The sequence below is a fragment of the Carex rostrata genome, chromosome 12 (genome assembly GCF_964058835.1).
Source record: "Carex rostrata chromosome 12, lpCarRost1.2, whole genome shotgun sequence".
Taxonomy (NCBI): domain Eukaryota; kingdom Viridiplantae; phylum Streptophyta; class Magnoliopsida; order Poales; family Cyperaceae; genus Carex; species Carex rostrata.
The window spans coordinates 5581494-5594956 of record NC_135929.1 but is presented as its reverse complement, the minus strand read 5'-3'; the positions used below and the strand labels follow the sequence as shown (position 1 = coordinate 5594956).

Here is a 13463-nt window from a genome sequence, read left to right as displayed (position 1 = left end):
AACTTTCTCTTGATCTCTGTCTGAAACATGTTTTTTATAATTTTTTATAAGAGCAGTGATGTACTAATAATTTCATTATAAAATGCATATTTACAACGAGTCAAATAACTTTAATTCTTAAATTTACTTTTTATTCTCATAAATTCCTCTGAAGTTAATCGCATATCCCCGGTTCAATTAGTCGAATTGGAGAGGAGCTTTGAACCTGGTTGTCGGCTTCTGGGGAGATATGTGTTAGAGGAGAAAGGGTTTGATTCGGGTTTGGGTTTGGGTTTGGGTTAGGGATAGCGGTTTCGGGTGCAGCTTTTATTAGTGGTGTGTCTTGGTTCGAATTGGGCTGCAGGTTAATGGGAAGAAGGATAATTTGGGCTTGGCCTGATGGGAGATTGAGGAGATTGTTTAAGAATTCGGTTGGGGTGATATTGTTTTAACAGTCCATATCAGATGGGCCTTTATTAAATGGTTCCTGGGTTTCTGGAATTATGAAGATTGTTTCATTTGAATTACTTGTTAAAAGAATCAAAGAACGGTTGGGATATGTGGGGTCCTGTTGGACAGCTGTAGCTCACTTTTTTTTGTTTTGCTTCTAGCTGTAGCTGATTGTCAACATTCAAATCTGATTCCCACTGGATTTTGTCCTTTGATGGCCCCCACTCCTCCTGTGATTTTTGAATTTTGCGTGCTGGGGAGTAGAGTGAGAAAAACGTATCGTGCCGTGATTAACACGCTATGATTTTAGTTTCGTGTTGTGTCGTGATCAAGTGAACAGTGACTAGTGTTGTGCCGTGACTAAAATGTCAATGAGTGATTACAGCACGCGACACGCGAGTCATAGCACGAAACAGTAATACGTGCCGTGCCATTTCGTGCCGTAACCAAGGGCGGACCTAGGATTATCGTCAGGAGGGCAAAAAAATATCGAATCGAGTTTAAATAATTTATCGGATTCAAAGCCATTAACTAATTGAATATTCAATAAAAAAAAAAATATTTTGACTTATATTTTCTAATATCCTGAATTATAATTAATATTACCAATCATAATTCAAGAAATTTATTTTGATTTTAACACTAAATTTAACATGAATTACAATTCAAACATCCAGAGGGAGACAAAAATTTTTAAGAAGGAACAAAGTCAATCGGTACCAATAAATCACCACTAAAACTCGAAGATCTGCTCCTGTACGTAATCGTGCCGTTCCGTAACGGAGCTGACTCCACCATGCCATTTTTCCCACACTACTGGAGAGGTACTGTTTTAGAACCCGTTTTTTGAACCTCCATTTTTTCCACACTACTGAGAATTCGATACCTTTGCCCTTCCACTTGGGGTCAGCGTGATTTTTTAAGGTCATCCGGCTGTTAGCACGGTGACAATTGAATTAGGGGAAATTTCACACATACCCCTCAAAAACTTCAAAATTACATATTTTCCCCTCTAAAGTTTGAAATTACGTATTCCCCCCTCTAAACTTTAAAAACTTACAAATTTACCCATTTTATTATATTTTATATTAAAACTCATTCTAAAATTTTAAAATACCCATTTTACCCTTTATTAAAAGCATATAAAGCCCATCAAGCTCAAATTTAAATCTAAAGTGTTCCTCTACCATTTGATCTGCGTGCATCGCATTAAGATCTATGCATAGTGCTTCAATATCTGTGCTGATCTAGCATGCACGGATCTTAAAGTAATATTGATTCGTGCGTATCACATTAAGATCTGTGCACGTCGCTTCAACATACGTGTGTGTTCGCATCAAGATTCATGCTGATCTTGTGCATGCATATTTAAAAGCAGTTTGGACGGTAGACAAATTGTTCAGATTCAAATTTGAATTGATGGGCTTTATATGCTTTTAATAAAGGGTAAAATTAGTATTTTATAAATTTAGGATGAGTTTTAATATAAAAGACAATAAAATGGGTAAATTTGTAAGTATTTGAAGTTTAGAGGGGAAAATATGTAATTTCAAACTTTAGAGGGGGGAATATGTAATTTTGAAGTTTTTGAGGGGTATACGTGAAATTCCCCCATTGAATTAATAAAGAAGAAAGTTTTTACAGGCTACTCTTAAGCAAATTATTATCTGTAAAAGACAGAGACTGATGATTAAGTTGCTTTTTTTTTTTCTTTTTTTTTTTAAAAAAAATTATTGGCTCACTTGCTGTCAATAAAAAGCTAGTGTGATGGATTATAGCAACGTGTCTTTAAATTCTTTCTTGTCCAAGTAGGGTTCAAGGAATGACCCTGTTTATAAACAGTAAACAGATTGATCTAGATGCACGATAACCACACAAAATGATTGGAGATCCTGTTATAAGGAAAAGTCTATAAATAACAATATTCAGGTTTCCAAAGGCTATAAAAAAAGTTGAATTACTAGTACAAGCTGGTTTTTACCAGCACAACACATCAGAAAAGGGCGAGCAGGACTAAGTCAAGCAAGCACATTCAGACAATCAATTTATGGTAGACACCGAAAATGTGCACGAAATTTGGAAGAAATTGATAAAAAGAGCTTATCATTATATTACAACATAGATATTTGGTGCTGGGCGTCGTGGACGAGTAGAGAAGTAATGAATTTTGTGATGTGATAGAAAGAACAGAGAATATGAAATGAATAACAATTTTTCTTATTGAAGTTATATCTGTACAGAGATATTACATGGCTCTTTATAGCCTAATTCTCTTGTAGCCGTTGGTGGCTTGCCTAAAATATTAGATTCTGTATTTGCCTAATAGAGGGAATTAAGCTAGGTACCTAAATTAGCCTAACAGCTATATTTTTGATGCTAGTTGTATTTCCTTCCTAAATAACCTATGATGATTTTCTGAGGTTATTTCCTTGTTTCTCAACAAGAAGCCATATGCCCATATACTTTCAATCATTCCCAATGAGGATAATGTCAGTATGTTTGTGGTTGATTGAATCATGTCACCTTCATAATCCCAATCAAGGGAATTTAATGTTATCACATATCCACATCCAATTTTGGAAATTTTTTATTCATAAAAATTATAAAATTCGTATAGAAATAGAAAGACTACCACGTTTTTATCAAATATAGTGATTTATTTAGTACGATCTATAATTTTTTTTTTAAAAAAACCAAAAAAAAAAATGAATCGGACTCAATAAGCCCAATCTATAAAATGGTTGATTTTTTGTGGCACAAAATCATCTCTATCTAAGATATAGACAGTTTTGTGTTGCAGAAAATCAACTCCTTTATGAATCGAAATCATTGAGTCTGATTCATAAAAAAAAAATTTCCTCTATCACAGTTAAAAAAAATATATATGAATCGGACTCAATGAATCCAATCTTACTATATATGATATATACAAACTAGGTAATGTACGTCTCCGAATTTTATAATTTCTATTGATAAAAAATTTCCTCCAATTTTTTGTGTTTGTATGGTATTTACTGGGACAAGAATCCGGCTGATTTGAGCAGGTGTGCTAAGTGCTAACTAATCTGTAAAGAAGAATTTTTAACCAACATATGCAAAATTCTTTCCTAAGCGGACCATATGTTTAATATTAGTGGGATTAATTTAGGTTTTATTCTTTTTCTGTTGCATTGTAAAATTATTAATATCTAAAGGCAAAACATCGATCTTTAGTTTTTTACCTTACAGCAGCTCCTTTTTTAAGAGTATATCTACGTTTCACTAACAACAACATTCTTAAAAGCACCAGGGATTGCTTCAAAACTTCACAAAGTTGATCTTGGATTTAACTATGGTTTCCAATGGCGGAACCGAATCGTCTCCTGCCCCCAGAGTCAATGCAGAATGGGTCCCCATATAACCTTAAACTCAAAATCACTTTAACCCTAAACCCTTTAACAATAACTGGGTCCACCCCGCAGTGACTCTGGGAGTAAGAATTTCCTGCACCCCCAGGGGGCAGGAGATCTGGTTCCTCCAATGGCTACCTCCAATCTATAATTCTAGTGACCTACACCTAAAAGTCCATAAAACCCAACTCATATGCTAATTAAAGTCTTACCACTGTACCAAGACTGCACTTCCTTCAGTTTCTCATCCCTCAAATCAAAACATGGCCATGGAGAAGGACAAAGTTGAAAACCAAAACCAAAGGCCTCACGTTGCCTTCCTTAGTAGCCCAGGCATGGGCCACCTCATCCCCCTTGTCGAGCTTGCGAAGCGGCTTGTCGACCATCACGGCTTCTCAGCCACATTTCTTACCTTCTCCAACTTCTCCTCCCCAACACAATCAACCTTTCTCACCTCCCTCCCTCCATCCATCTCTTCGATCCCCATTCCTTTCATCTCCTTAGACGATCTCCCTCCAAGTTCCAACATAGAGACCTGTATTTGTGTTTTACTCCACCGGTCGGTTCCACACGTGCGGTCCGCCCTTCAATCCCTGCACCAATCAAATCGACTAGTTGCATTTGTTCCCGACTTCTTTTGTTTAGATACCCTTCCTATCGCAAAAGAGCTGTCCATACCACACTATATCTTTGTTACTAGCAACTTGGCATTCCTTGCGTTCTTGCTTCACCTCCCTTATTTACATGAAACCACCACGTGTCAGTACCATGACCTCCCGGAGCCCTTGCGCCTCCCTGGTTGTGTTCCATTATGGGGAAAAGACTTTGTTGACCCAGCAAAGGACCGTACTAGTGAGGTCTACAAATGGGTGTTACGTCTTGCGAAGGGGTATGTCAATGCTGAGGGCTTTCTCGTAAACAGCTTTGAGAAAATGGAGCCTGAAACTGCCAAAGCATTCAATGATGGGAAGCACGGACCTCAACCAGCATATGCAGTAGGACCTTTTGTGCGATCTGACAGGGGCGAGGCTGAAAGAGATGAATCAGGATGCTTGGCTTGGCTCGACAAACAACCGACAGGCTCCGTGTTGTTTATTTCATTCGGTAGTGGCGGTACCTTGAGTATTGAGCAGATGAACGAGATTGCTTTCGGTCTTGAAGAAAGTGGGCAGAGGTTTATCTGGGTTGTCCATACACCGAGCGATAAGGAATCAAATGCTACCTTCTTCGGATTAAAATATCAGGATGACCCATTGAGCTATCTGCCTGAAGGATTCATGGAGAGGACACGAGAGGTAGGCAAGGTTGTACCTTCATGGGCACCTCAGGTGAAAATTCTAAGCCACGAGGCAACCGGTGGGTTTTTGTCACACTGTGGATGGAACTCCACACTAGAAAGTGTGTGTCATGGTGTGCCGATGATTGCATGGCCACTTTATGCAGAGCAGCACATGAACGCAGTGTTGTTGGTGGAGGGGAACGGGACTGCACTAAGGCCGAAGCAAAGAGAGGATGGGGTAGTGGACAGAGGAGAAATTGCGAGGGTTGTCAGAGATCTAATGGATGGGTTGAGCGGGAAAGTGGTGCGGAGCAAGGTGAAGGAGCTGCAAGAGGCAGGGTTAACTGCACTAAAAGTTGGTGGGGCTTCTTATCAGGCTCTGGAAGAGGTGGCAAACAAATGGAAAAAGAATGCTGGAGTAGTGTAAAGACCATCAGTGCACTTGTGTAAACACCATCAGTTCACCTGTGTAAACACTGTAACATATAAAAATAAAAAAGTTGGAATGGTTTTATAGCCTCTTGAGAGAAGTTATACAGTGTCTATCTAAGATTGAAGCTCTGTTTAGAGATGCATACTATGGTGTAATTCAGATAATTGTACCTCAAATGCAAAGCAATAAAAGTTGTCCTTAAACTGATACGTTCATAATTTAATATATCAATTTCCAACTTGATATACTAGTATAGTACAGTAGATTAATTAATATTGTTGAAGGCCATTGCCATCTTTTTTAAGTATGGTCTAAGTCGATGGTTGCCTATTCTGTCAAGGACGCTGGTGCTGAGTGTTGAGGCCTAAACAGATTCCATCTTGGGTTTAGTTGCAGGGTATTAAGTAGTAGGTATGTGGTAGCTTAAGATAGTTCATAATATATTCCTGGTTTCAAGTGAAACAGGCATTTATTGCCTTATCTTCAAAGAAACCAAATTGATAAGCAGATAGAAAACAAAATAAGAAATTGGGTAAGAGATAGCTGTATAGCCAACATTACCTTCATTTTAGAAAAAGACTCTGATTGATGTTGAACCAATAGCTAACTTTTCAATTTCAGTCCAAATCAATGAATTCAAGAGAAAGTTGATTGATTAACCGAGTATTGTATTCGACTAAGATTGAAGATGGTACATGGTATGGAATACGTTCAGTGGATAACTGAACGGAAGCTCGTACCAGGACCTATAAACATAAAATAGTATCCCCACTTCTCTCTGATAAAATTGATCCTTACATCAGCATCGAGGTTACGCTCCCCACACCAGCGCAGCACAGCACAGCATGACAGCACTAAACGTGAAATTCAGTTCAATTTCATGAGAATTCCGTACACAGTGAATAGCAGAAGTGCTAGAGAGAACCACCTTTGGGGCCGTATAGAGACAGAGCACCGATGGCCGGGGGTGGGGCCCGCGTCGAGAGTCGCTCCTTGCTGGTGCTGCTGAGGTGGCAAAAGCGAGAGGGGACAGTTGGACATAGGAGAAAATTGGGAGGGTGATATGAATATATTGACCGAACGGAGCCCAGCCCACTGGTGTTTACTACGCTGTTTTTATAATGGGCCTTCGGCCTATAATTGACTTGGGCCATGAAGGAATGACACATTTTTACGAGTATTCAATTCTTTCCTCGTTGGCACATGATGGAATAGCATGTTTGTCAGAAAAAGTCGGTTTTTGACTCTCAACTATGGTCTTTGGTTCAGGTAAGAAATTTTTTTTTTTTTTTCATTTATTCAATTTGATTTATTATGCTGAATATTATGTTGACATGTCCATTGATCCTTTCTTCATCTCTCCAAAAGAGAAAGTGAACAAACATATCCATCGTTTTACTACCTCCTGTCTTGATTTCTTTTAATGAAAGTTCTGAAAGCTGTTTAACATGAGCATAGTAATAACAGCCGATTGAATGGGTCATAAAATATATAACTTTGTAGCATTTTTTTTTCCAGTAACATATAATGGAATCAATCAATTAGGAATGCTTTGTCCACATCGTGCTTCACCTCAGCGATGCCCAAAATGCTACCCTTTGAGCTTGTCTGCTATCCTCAAAGGGGAAGGAGAGTTCTATGGCTGGCCTAGAAAGCTTCTACATTCTACCCGCTACTAAAGATAGAAAAGGCTAAAAAATACCAGTTTTCTAACATTTTACAGAAGCATACAAATAGGCAAAATCTTTTTTATAAGGTATATGTGCGATTTACAGTCTAAAATAATATTGAAATTATATGTGACAGTACTCATGACTAATCTGTCAGGTATTTACTTTATATATGGATCTTGTGGGCACAAAGTTGGAAAAATGAAAATCATACTACACAATTTTAGTAGGTGATTCAAGCCACCACATCATCACTGAAGAGCTTGAACTGATTAGCATCAAGCACAAGCTTCCTAATTGACGAAAATGCTCCGATAAGACCAACTCCGGTAAATATAACCATGATTGATATATTGAACCAATAAATCGGCTTTGTTTTTGAAGGCCGTAATGCCATGTTGTATAAGAGCACGGGAAGTATGAAATCTAGAGGGATAAACCCGATAGCACCTACAACCGCTAGTATGTCACCAAAAAAGGGAAGCATAGCGGCCATGAATCCGCAATAGATCATGTACAGCGTTCTTAGGATTATCCTTGGTATTAGGTTTCTCTTGGAAAACACTCCTTGGGTTGAGTCAGCCGAGTTCTTTTCCAGTATCTCGTAGGCTACTTGCGAGTATACCTGCATTGGAAGCAACATTTGTCATTTGTCAAGTTAAAAAGTATGCTTCCAATTTGTCAAGTTTTCCTCGTTATGGAATCTTCAAAATTTGCCCACTAATTCAAAAGAAAGAGGGGGAAAAAAAAAAGTAGAAGAATATTCAGAAAAAGTATTACATATATCCATCATCATCCATGTTTCCATCCACTATTCAATAAAAGTCACCTACTAGTTTCAGCAAAAAAAAATATCTTACTAGTGCAATGGCAAAGAGCTGGAGGAGGACAAACACAACAACAAGGCCGAGCAGCCAAGTTGGAACGAGAGAGGGCCCATTGTCAGGCGCGAGGGTTAGGAGTACATTTGAAGCGACTTGGTTACCAAAGGCCCAGTACCCAGAGATCGCGGCAGAATAAAAGGTGAAGAATATGACGACATAACACATTCTCAGCCCCTTCTCCATCTTCCCGGCAGCTGGAGGTGCCAAGGTCGCCTAAAAGAAGTTGTTAACTATATGGTTAATTAATTAAATTTTGTTCAAAGGGCTTGATCTAGAGAAACAACGTGGTTGGTGCTTGTTGGCCTATTGCTAAATGGATACATTTTTAGAGAGGGGAAATAATTAGAGTTGTGTATTTACAAGTATGAAATGAGGTAATAAGGAAGGAAGATTTATTACTTGTATTTCAGGTAGAATTCCATTGCCAAACGCAGCAGCTAAAATGGCGATGGATGAAAATGCATTCATTGCTCTGTTAAATTTAGAAGAGCTCAGAGAGTAATCCTTTGGCGGTGCATCCCTTGATGCTCCTGTTGCATTATACAAAAACATTGCTTTATTATTATAATCAATTTATTTAAAAAAAAAAACAGACAGAGAGAGAAATGTAGTAAGCATGGGTTTTCTAAATTGGGCTACAATACTGGAAAGCCCAATAAATTTTGTGACGGCCCAATGATACCACTGTCACCAGGCCTAATCTGTCAATGACTTACTGTGTCGTTTGTTTCATCATTTAAAAAATAATAATAATAATAATTTTTTTTTCTTCTACCATAGATTATTGTAAGTGTGGCTGTGTGGGAACCAAAACAAGACAATATTGTTACTATGAACTGTATGTAGAATACATGTTATCTAATATAAAATAAATCCAAAATAAAGAACCGAAATACAATTGAAACGCTTTTTTAGTTTAAAAAATATGAAATAGCTGCAAATTAAAATCAAATTCAGCAAGCTTGATTGCAATTTGCTGAAGAATTCCAATTGTACTAAAAGTGACTGGACTACTTGAGATTAATGCTTTCAAGAGACATGTAGTGAATCACCTATATATATTATTCCTTGTTTTTGCTTATTAATGTAATGTCATTTGATATTGGAAATGGCATAATTTAACTCGCCTGAAAGCACACACAACCAATTTGAACTTAAAATCGACCTGAACGGCTTTAAAAAAATGTGGATTCTGCTAACAAGACCTAACTAAAACCTGATCCACACTGCAAATCCGCATGACCAACTTAATTAGATTCTTCTTAAACTAAGAACCCAATCAACTAGAAACCTGACTGAAATGTAATTTGAAACTGAGTTGTCTGGCACCACAGACCCAGCATTTATCCAACTTACAACTATTCTATACCCTAGAAAACTCAGCAGGAACTTCAAATCAATGTCGACAGAACAAAAACTTAAAGTTGGTAACCATAAACTTGGAATGAAACGCTTGACGTGATCCTATTGCTTATTCAAAGACATAATTAGCCCTACCCACTGTTTGTCCTTGCGAGCTCAACAGATTGTGTATTAATTTGTAACTTTTGTTTCTTTAAATTATCAAATTTTAAGTATACTCACAAATGCATTAACTTTTGGTTAGATTTCGCATTAACATAGCATTCGCTTTACATATATGCTGACAGATACATGACACTGCTGCAATATTTGTTCGGGTGCTAGTGCAACTCGAAGAGTAAAATGGAACAATATTAGCATATAAATATTCTTACTTTTACTTTCAGCTGATTATTTAGTCTAAAAGGGCGAGTTGTATTTTTATTCCCTTAATCCCAGCATTAGCATAAATTAATCACGAGTGTCATTCTGCTAATCAGATTGCTAAGGAATGGCATCTAATACCCTATCAAACTGATTGTTGAAGATATATTTGTTTTCCCTTCAAAAGTCACTTTACCACATCCACATGTTACATGTATATATCTTCAACAATCAGTTTGATAGGGTATTAGATATTTCCCGTCCAGTTACTGCACTGATTCAAGGTTGTCTGTGGTTACTAGATATTTCCCGTATAACACTAAACTGATCATATTTTCCTTAAAGAAAAAATAAACACAGCACTACCTATAATTATTAGAAGTTCCAACATATGGCATATCATTTCAATATGGTATACAATTTCACATTAGATATGATATACCTTTCAGGGTGTAACTTTTTTTTTATGCAATACACGTCTACACTTACAAACTTGCTGGTGCATGTATTTAATAATGATAATTATAAATGACTATAATTAGTGTGCCTACAAGAGAAGAGAAGAAATAAAAGAGAGGCATAATCCAATTCCAACCTGCTCGAAAGCAACCGATGACGACAAGAAAGGTGTAGGCGAAGCATAGGAGGAGGGAAGCGAAGTTGATGTACCGTAGGGAATGAAAGGAAGGCAGCTGAGATAGTATAATTAGCACGAACGTCACTATTATTATGAAATGGTACAGCTTTAGTGGGCCATCGGGATACAGATCCGAGTACATGATCTGATGGTACGCAAAAAAGACGGTTAATTAATTACAATAACAATTAGAGAGGAACAGAACATAAAAGACTGAAAAGAAAACAACAGTTTTGGAATACGATCAATTTGCCGAGACATGTAGATATACCTGTACAGATCCATGAGACTATAATTTTCTTTTGTTGAGTAAAAATCTGGGTCAAGCATGAGACTACAATTTTCTTGCTAAGTAAACGGCAAATCAATCACCAATTAATGTAGTTTCATAATGCCAATAGTTTCAATAATGAATTTAGTGTATTGGATCTACCTATGAATTTGAAAGAAAACCGGCACATAAGCTAGCAATATTATAATATGAAATCCAATATGAATCGTATATACAATTTTTATAAAAGATGCAAATAAAAGAATTATTATAGATTTTGAGCTAAATATGGTTTAGGGTAACTAAATTGCAAAACAATAATATTAAAGAATTTACTGTAAAATACCCTAATTATTTATTATATTGTAAATGATGGCTTGTATGAATATAGTTAGATTTACCTATGTCTTTATAATTTTACTATGATCATTATGTTTTATTTTACCAAAATATATCTATGTTAATAAATTTGGTTAATTAACCTTGGTATTTTATTCATTTTATAAAGGATATTTATGTATTACTTTTTTTTTATAAAAGGCTGTGTAAAGCCCGTTTCATTAAAGAAACTTCAAACTGGATACAAAACACAAGTTCATATTTATTACTTACATTCAACGATGCATTTTGTTATTTCAAAATTTTCAACAAATAGAACAAAGTACGATCTAAACAATTTCAAACTTTCGCTAATGTAATGAATATGGATCCTAAAATTAGATCCTTGTATTCTTAACCGGTATGAATCCGAAATGGATCCTTAAATGTTAATCAAATTCAGTCCAAACCCATTAATCTGTTGACAATCCTAAATCAAATAATTGAACCTTAGTCAACTCATTTGTTATTGCTGCTTAAATTTTTCTTAATAATTAAGCTGGTTATCATGTTACCATTACTTATTCGTCAACCCATTCCAACTGCTTAAAAAAAGTATCATGTACTAATCGATGTAGTTGACTTTTGCACAGTATCTCTCTTTTGTCATACCACATAAGGAGCGATTAGGACTTGATAGTTCAAAGAAATAAGAGATCTGACTGACACATTAAATAGCTGCTTTAATATTAATTAGTAGTTCAATTCAAAATTCCAATTAACACCCAGTACTGTTATTGTGTAATTCTTTTAATGCCATTACATACTTGTTGTATATTCAAAACACCACTCACTAACAACACCAGAAAGAAAAGAAAAGGAAATAATATATGTATTCGGATTAATAGTCAAGATAAATAGGAAACAGTTATGCAAAGAATTTAAAAGACAAACCTTGAGGCAATCTCCTGCCAGTAAAATTGACCCGATGCCAACTCCGGTATTAATCGTGCCTTGTACGCTCACCACGACATAATACATCCATCCAGACCCTTCACAGAAGGACATGTCAGAAAAAAAAAGTTCACAAAACCCCTCAAAAAAATCCGAATTGACATCAAAATGGTGACAAAAAAATAAAAATAAACGAACCCAAAATATCAGCTGCCATCTCTCGAAACCGTATGTGCCTCCTCCCTTCGCTCTCGCAATGATCCAAAACCTTCGACATCAGCACATAGTTGTAGTATGTGACGAGGAAAACAATGGTCAGCGATGTCAGACCAGGGCCCCACCCCATGCCACGAAGAGCGTACGGAAGAGCCAGCACAGTAGGGCCCACAACCGCCGTTGTCAGGTGGAATCCCGCATGATACCATGTCCCTATGAGAAAAGTTGAAGAGATTGGATGAAATTTCGGATTAAGTGACTTTGTTTGATTTTAAATGTTTTTTGGATTGGGTAGGGATTGGATTGGGATCAGGAAAGACCTTTAGACTCGAGCACAAATGCGGCACCGGCATCAGTAGTGTCTAGCTTGGCATTGGTTGCACCAGATTCGTCAAAATGCAAGGAAACATAGGGAGGTTTTGTGCTCATCTCGGTTATTTTAGTTAGAATTTCAATTTGAAGTATGAAATTCTGTTTTGCTGAAGGTTTAGGTGTTCAACGATTGAAACAGAGAGGGAGTAGAGAATGACGATTTAAGAGCGCGTTCTTTAATTTGGTAGACCCGGTGTTGTATGCTGATTTACGGTGGACAATGACAAAAGTTATATTTGGTCCACATGTCAGTGGAAAAATGGTGTATTGCTAAAAACAAAACTGGTCCATGAATTCAGCAAAACATTATTGAGAAATTATTCGAATATTAAAATATAGTATTGATAAGAGGTACCAAATAACAATCACTTGATCATGGAATTTAAATTTATTGTAGCACATCAAGCGCGTTTATTATTTATAAGGAACCAAACAAAAAGTGTGTTAAATAATTAATTAAGTATATGCTTCTTGTAAACATGATGAAAGTAGAAGTGAAGTAATGAGAGAGATTTTTTTTTTCTTTTTTTTTTAAGTAGGATTGGGAATTGTTTTCTCTTCTTATTTTTTTTTTCTTTTTTGCTGTATGAATTACTATTTCTTATTATTGGAGTTCGGAAGATGATATCACAATTCAGAAGTCAACTCTAAGAAAGAGCCAAAAGATATGACGTGTGTGCAAGTCCCACTTTTATGTGGCAAGTACAAGCGTGAATATATATATACGGGTCAACTACCGAGTCCAGCTTCTTGACATTTTGTTTAGGATAATGCAATAAGAATGTGTGATTAAGTAGTATTCAAGGGTGTCAATGGCACTTTTTTATCCGAATCGTATCGTATTTGAAAATATGGATAAGGATGAGAAAAAAAAAATTGTAACTTA

The 13463-nt window shown here is 36.5% G+C and overlaps 1 protein-coding gene, 1 long non-coding RNA gene and 1 pseudogene across 3 annotated transcripts; 2 read left to right on the top strand and 1 right to left on the bottom strand.

The window, feature by feature from the left end:
• The first annotated feature begins 3934 nt into the window (after window positions 1-3934).
• On the top strand, window positions 3935-5564 carry LOC144563068 (hydroquinone glucosyltransferase pseudogene; annotated as a pseudogene). The gene has a single exon (XR_013514252.1). The product of XR_013514252.1 is annotated as a hydroquinone glucosyltransferase pseudogene (transcript).
• Window positions 5565-6696: 1132 nt separating this feature from the next.
• LOC144563417 (uncharacterized) lies at window positions 6697-8164 on the top strand. Its single transcript, XR_013514344.1, has 2 exons — window positions 6697-6799; window positions 8064-8164. It is a non-coding gene; the product is annotated as an uncharacterized LOC144563417 (long non-coding RNA).
• LOC144563416 (putative GABA transporter 2) lies at window positions 6997-12932 on the bottom strand. Its single transcript, XM_078312890.1, has 7 exons — window positions 12526-12932; window positions 12188-12418; window positions 11990-12087; window positions 10405-10591; window positions 8484-8614; window positions 8061-8297; window positions 6997-7825 (listed from the first exon to the last, which is right to left on the bottom strand). Exons 1-7 carry the CDS (start codon window positions 12632-12634, stop codon window positions 7436-7438), a joined length of 1383 nt encoding a protein of 460 aa, XP_078169016.1. The 5' UTR covers window positions 12635-12932; the 3' UTR covers window positions 6997-7435.
• Between the last annotated feature and the right edge of the window lie 531 nt (window positions 12933-13463).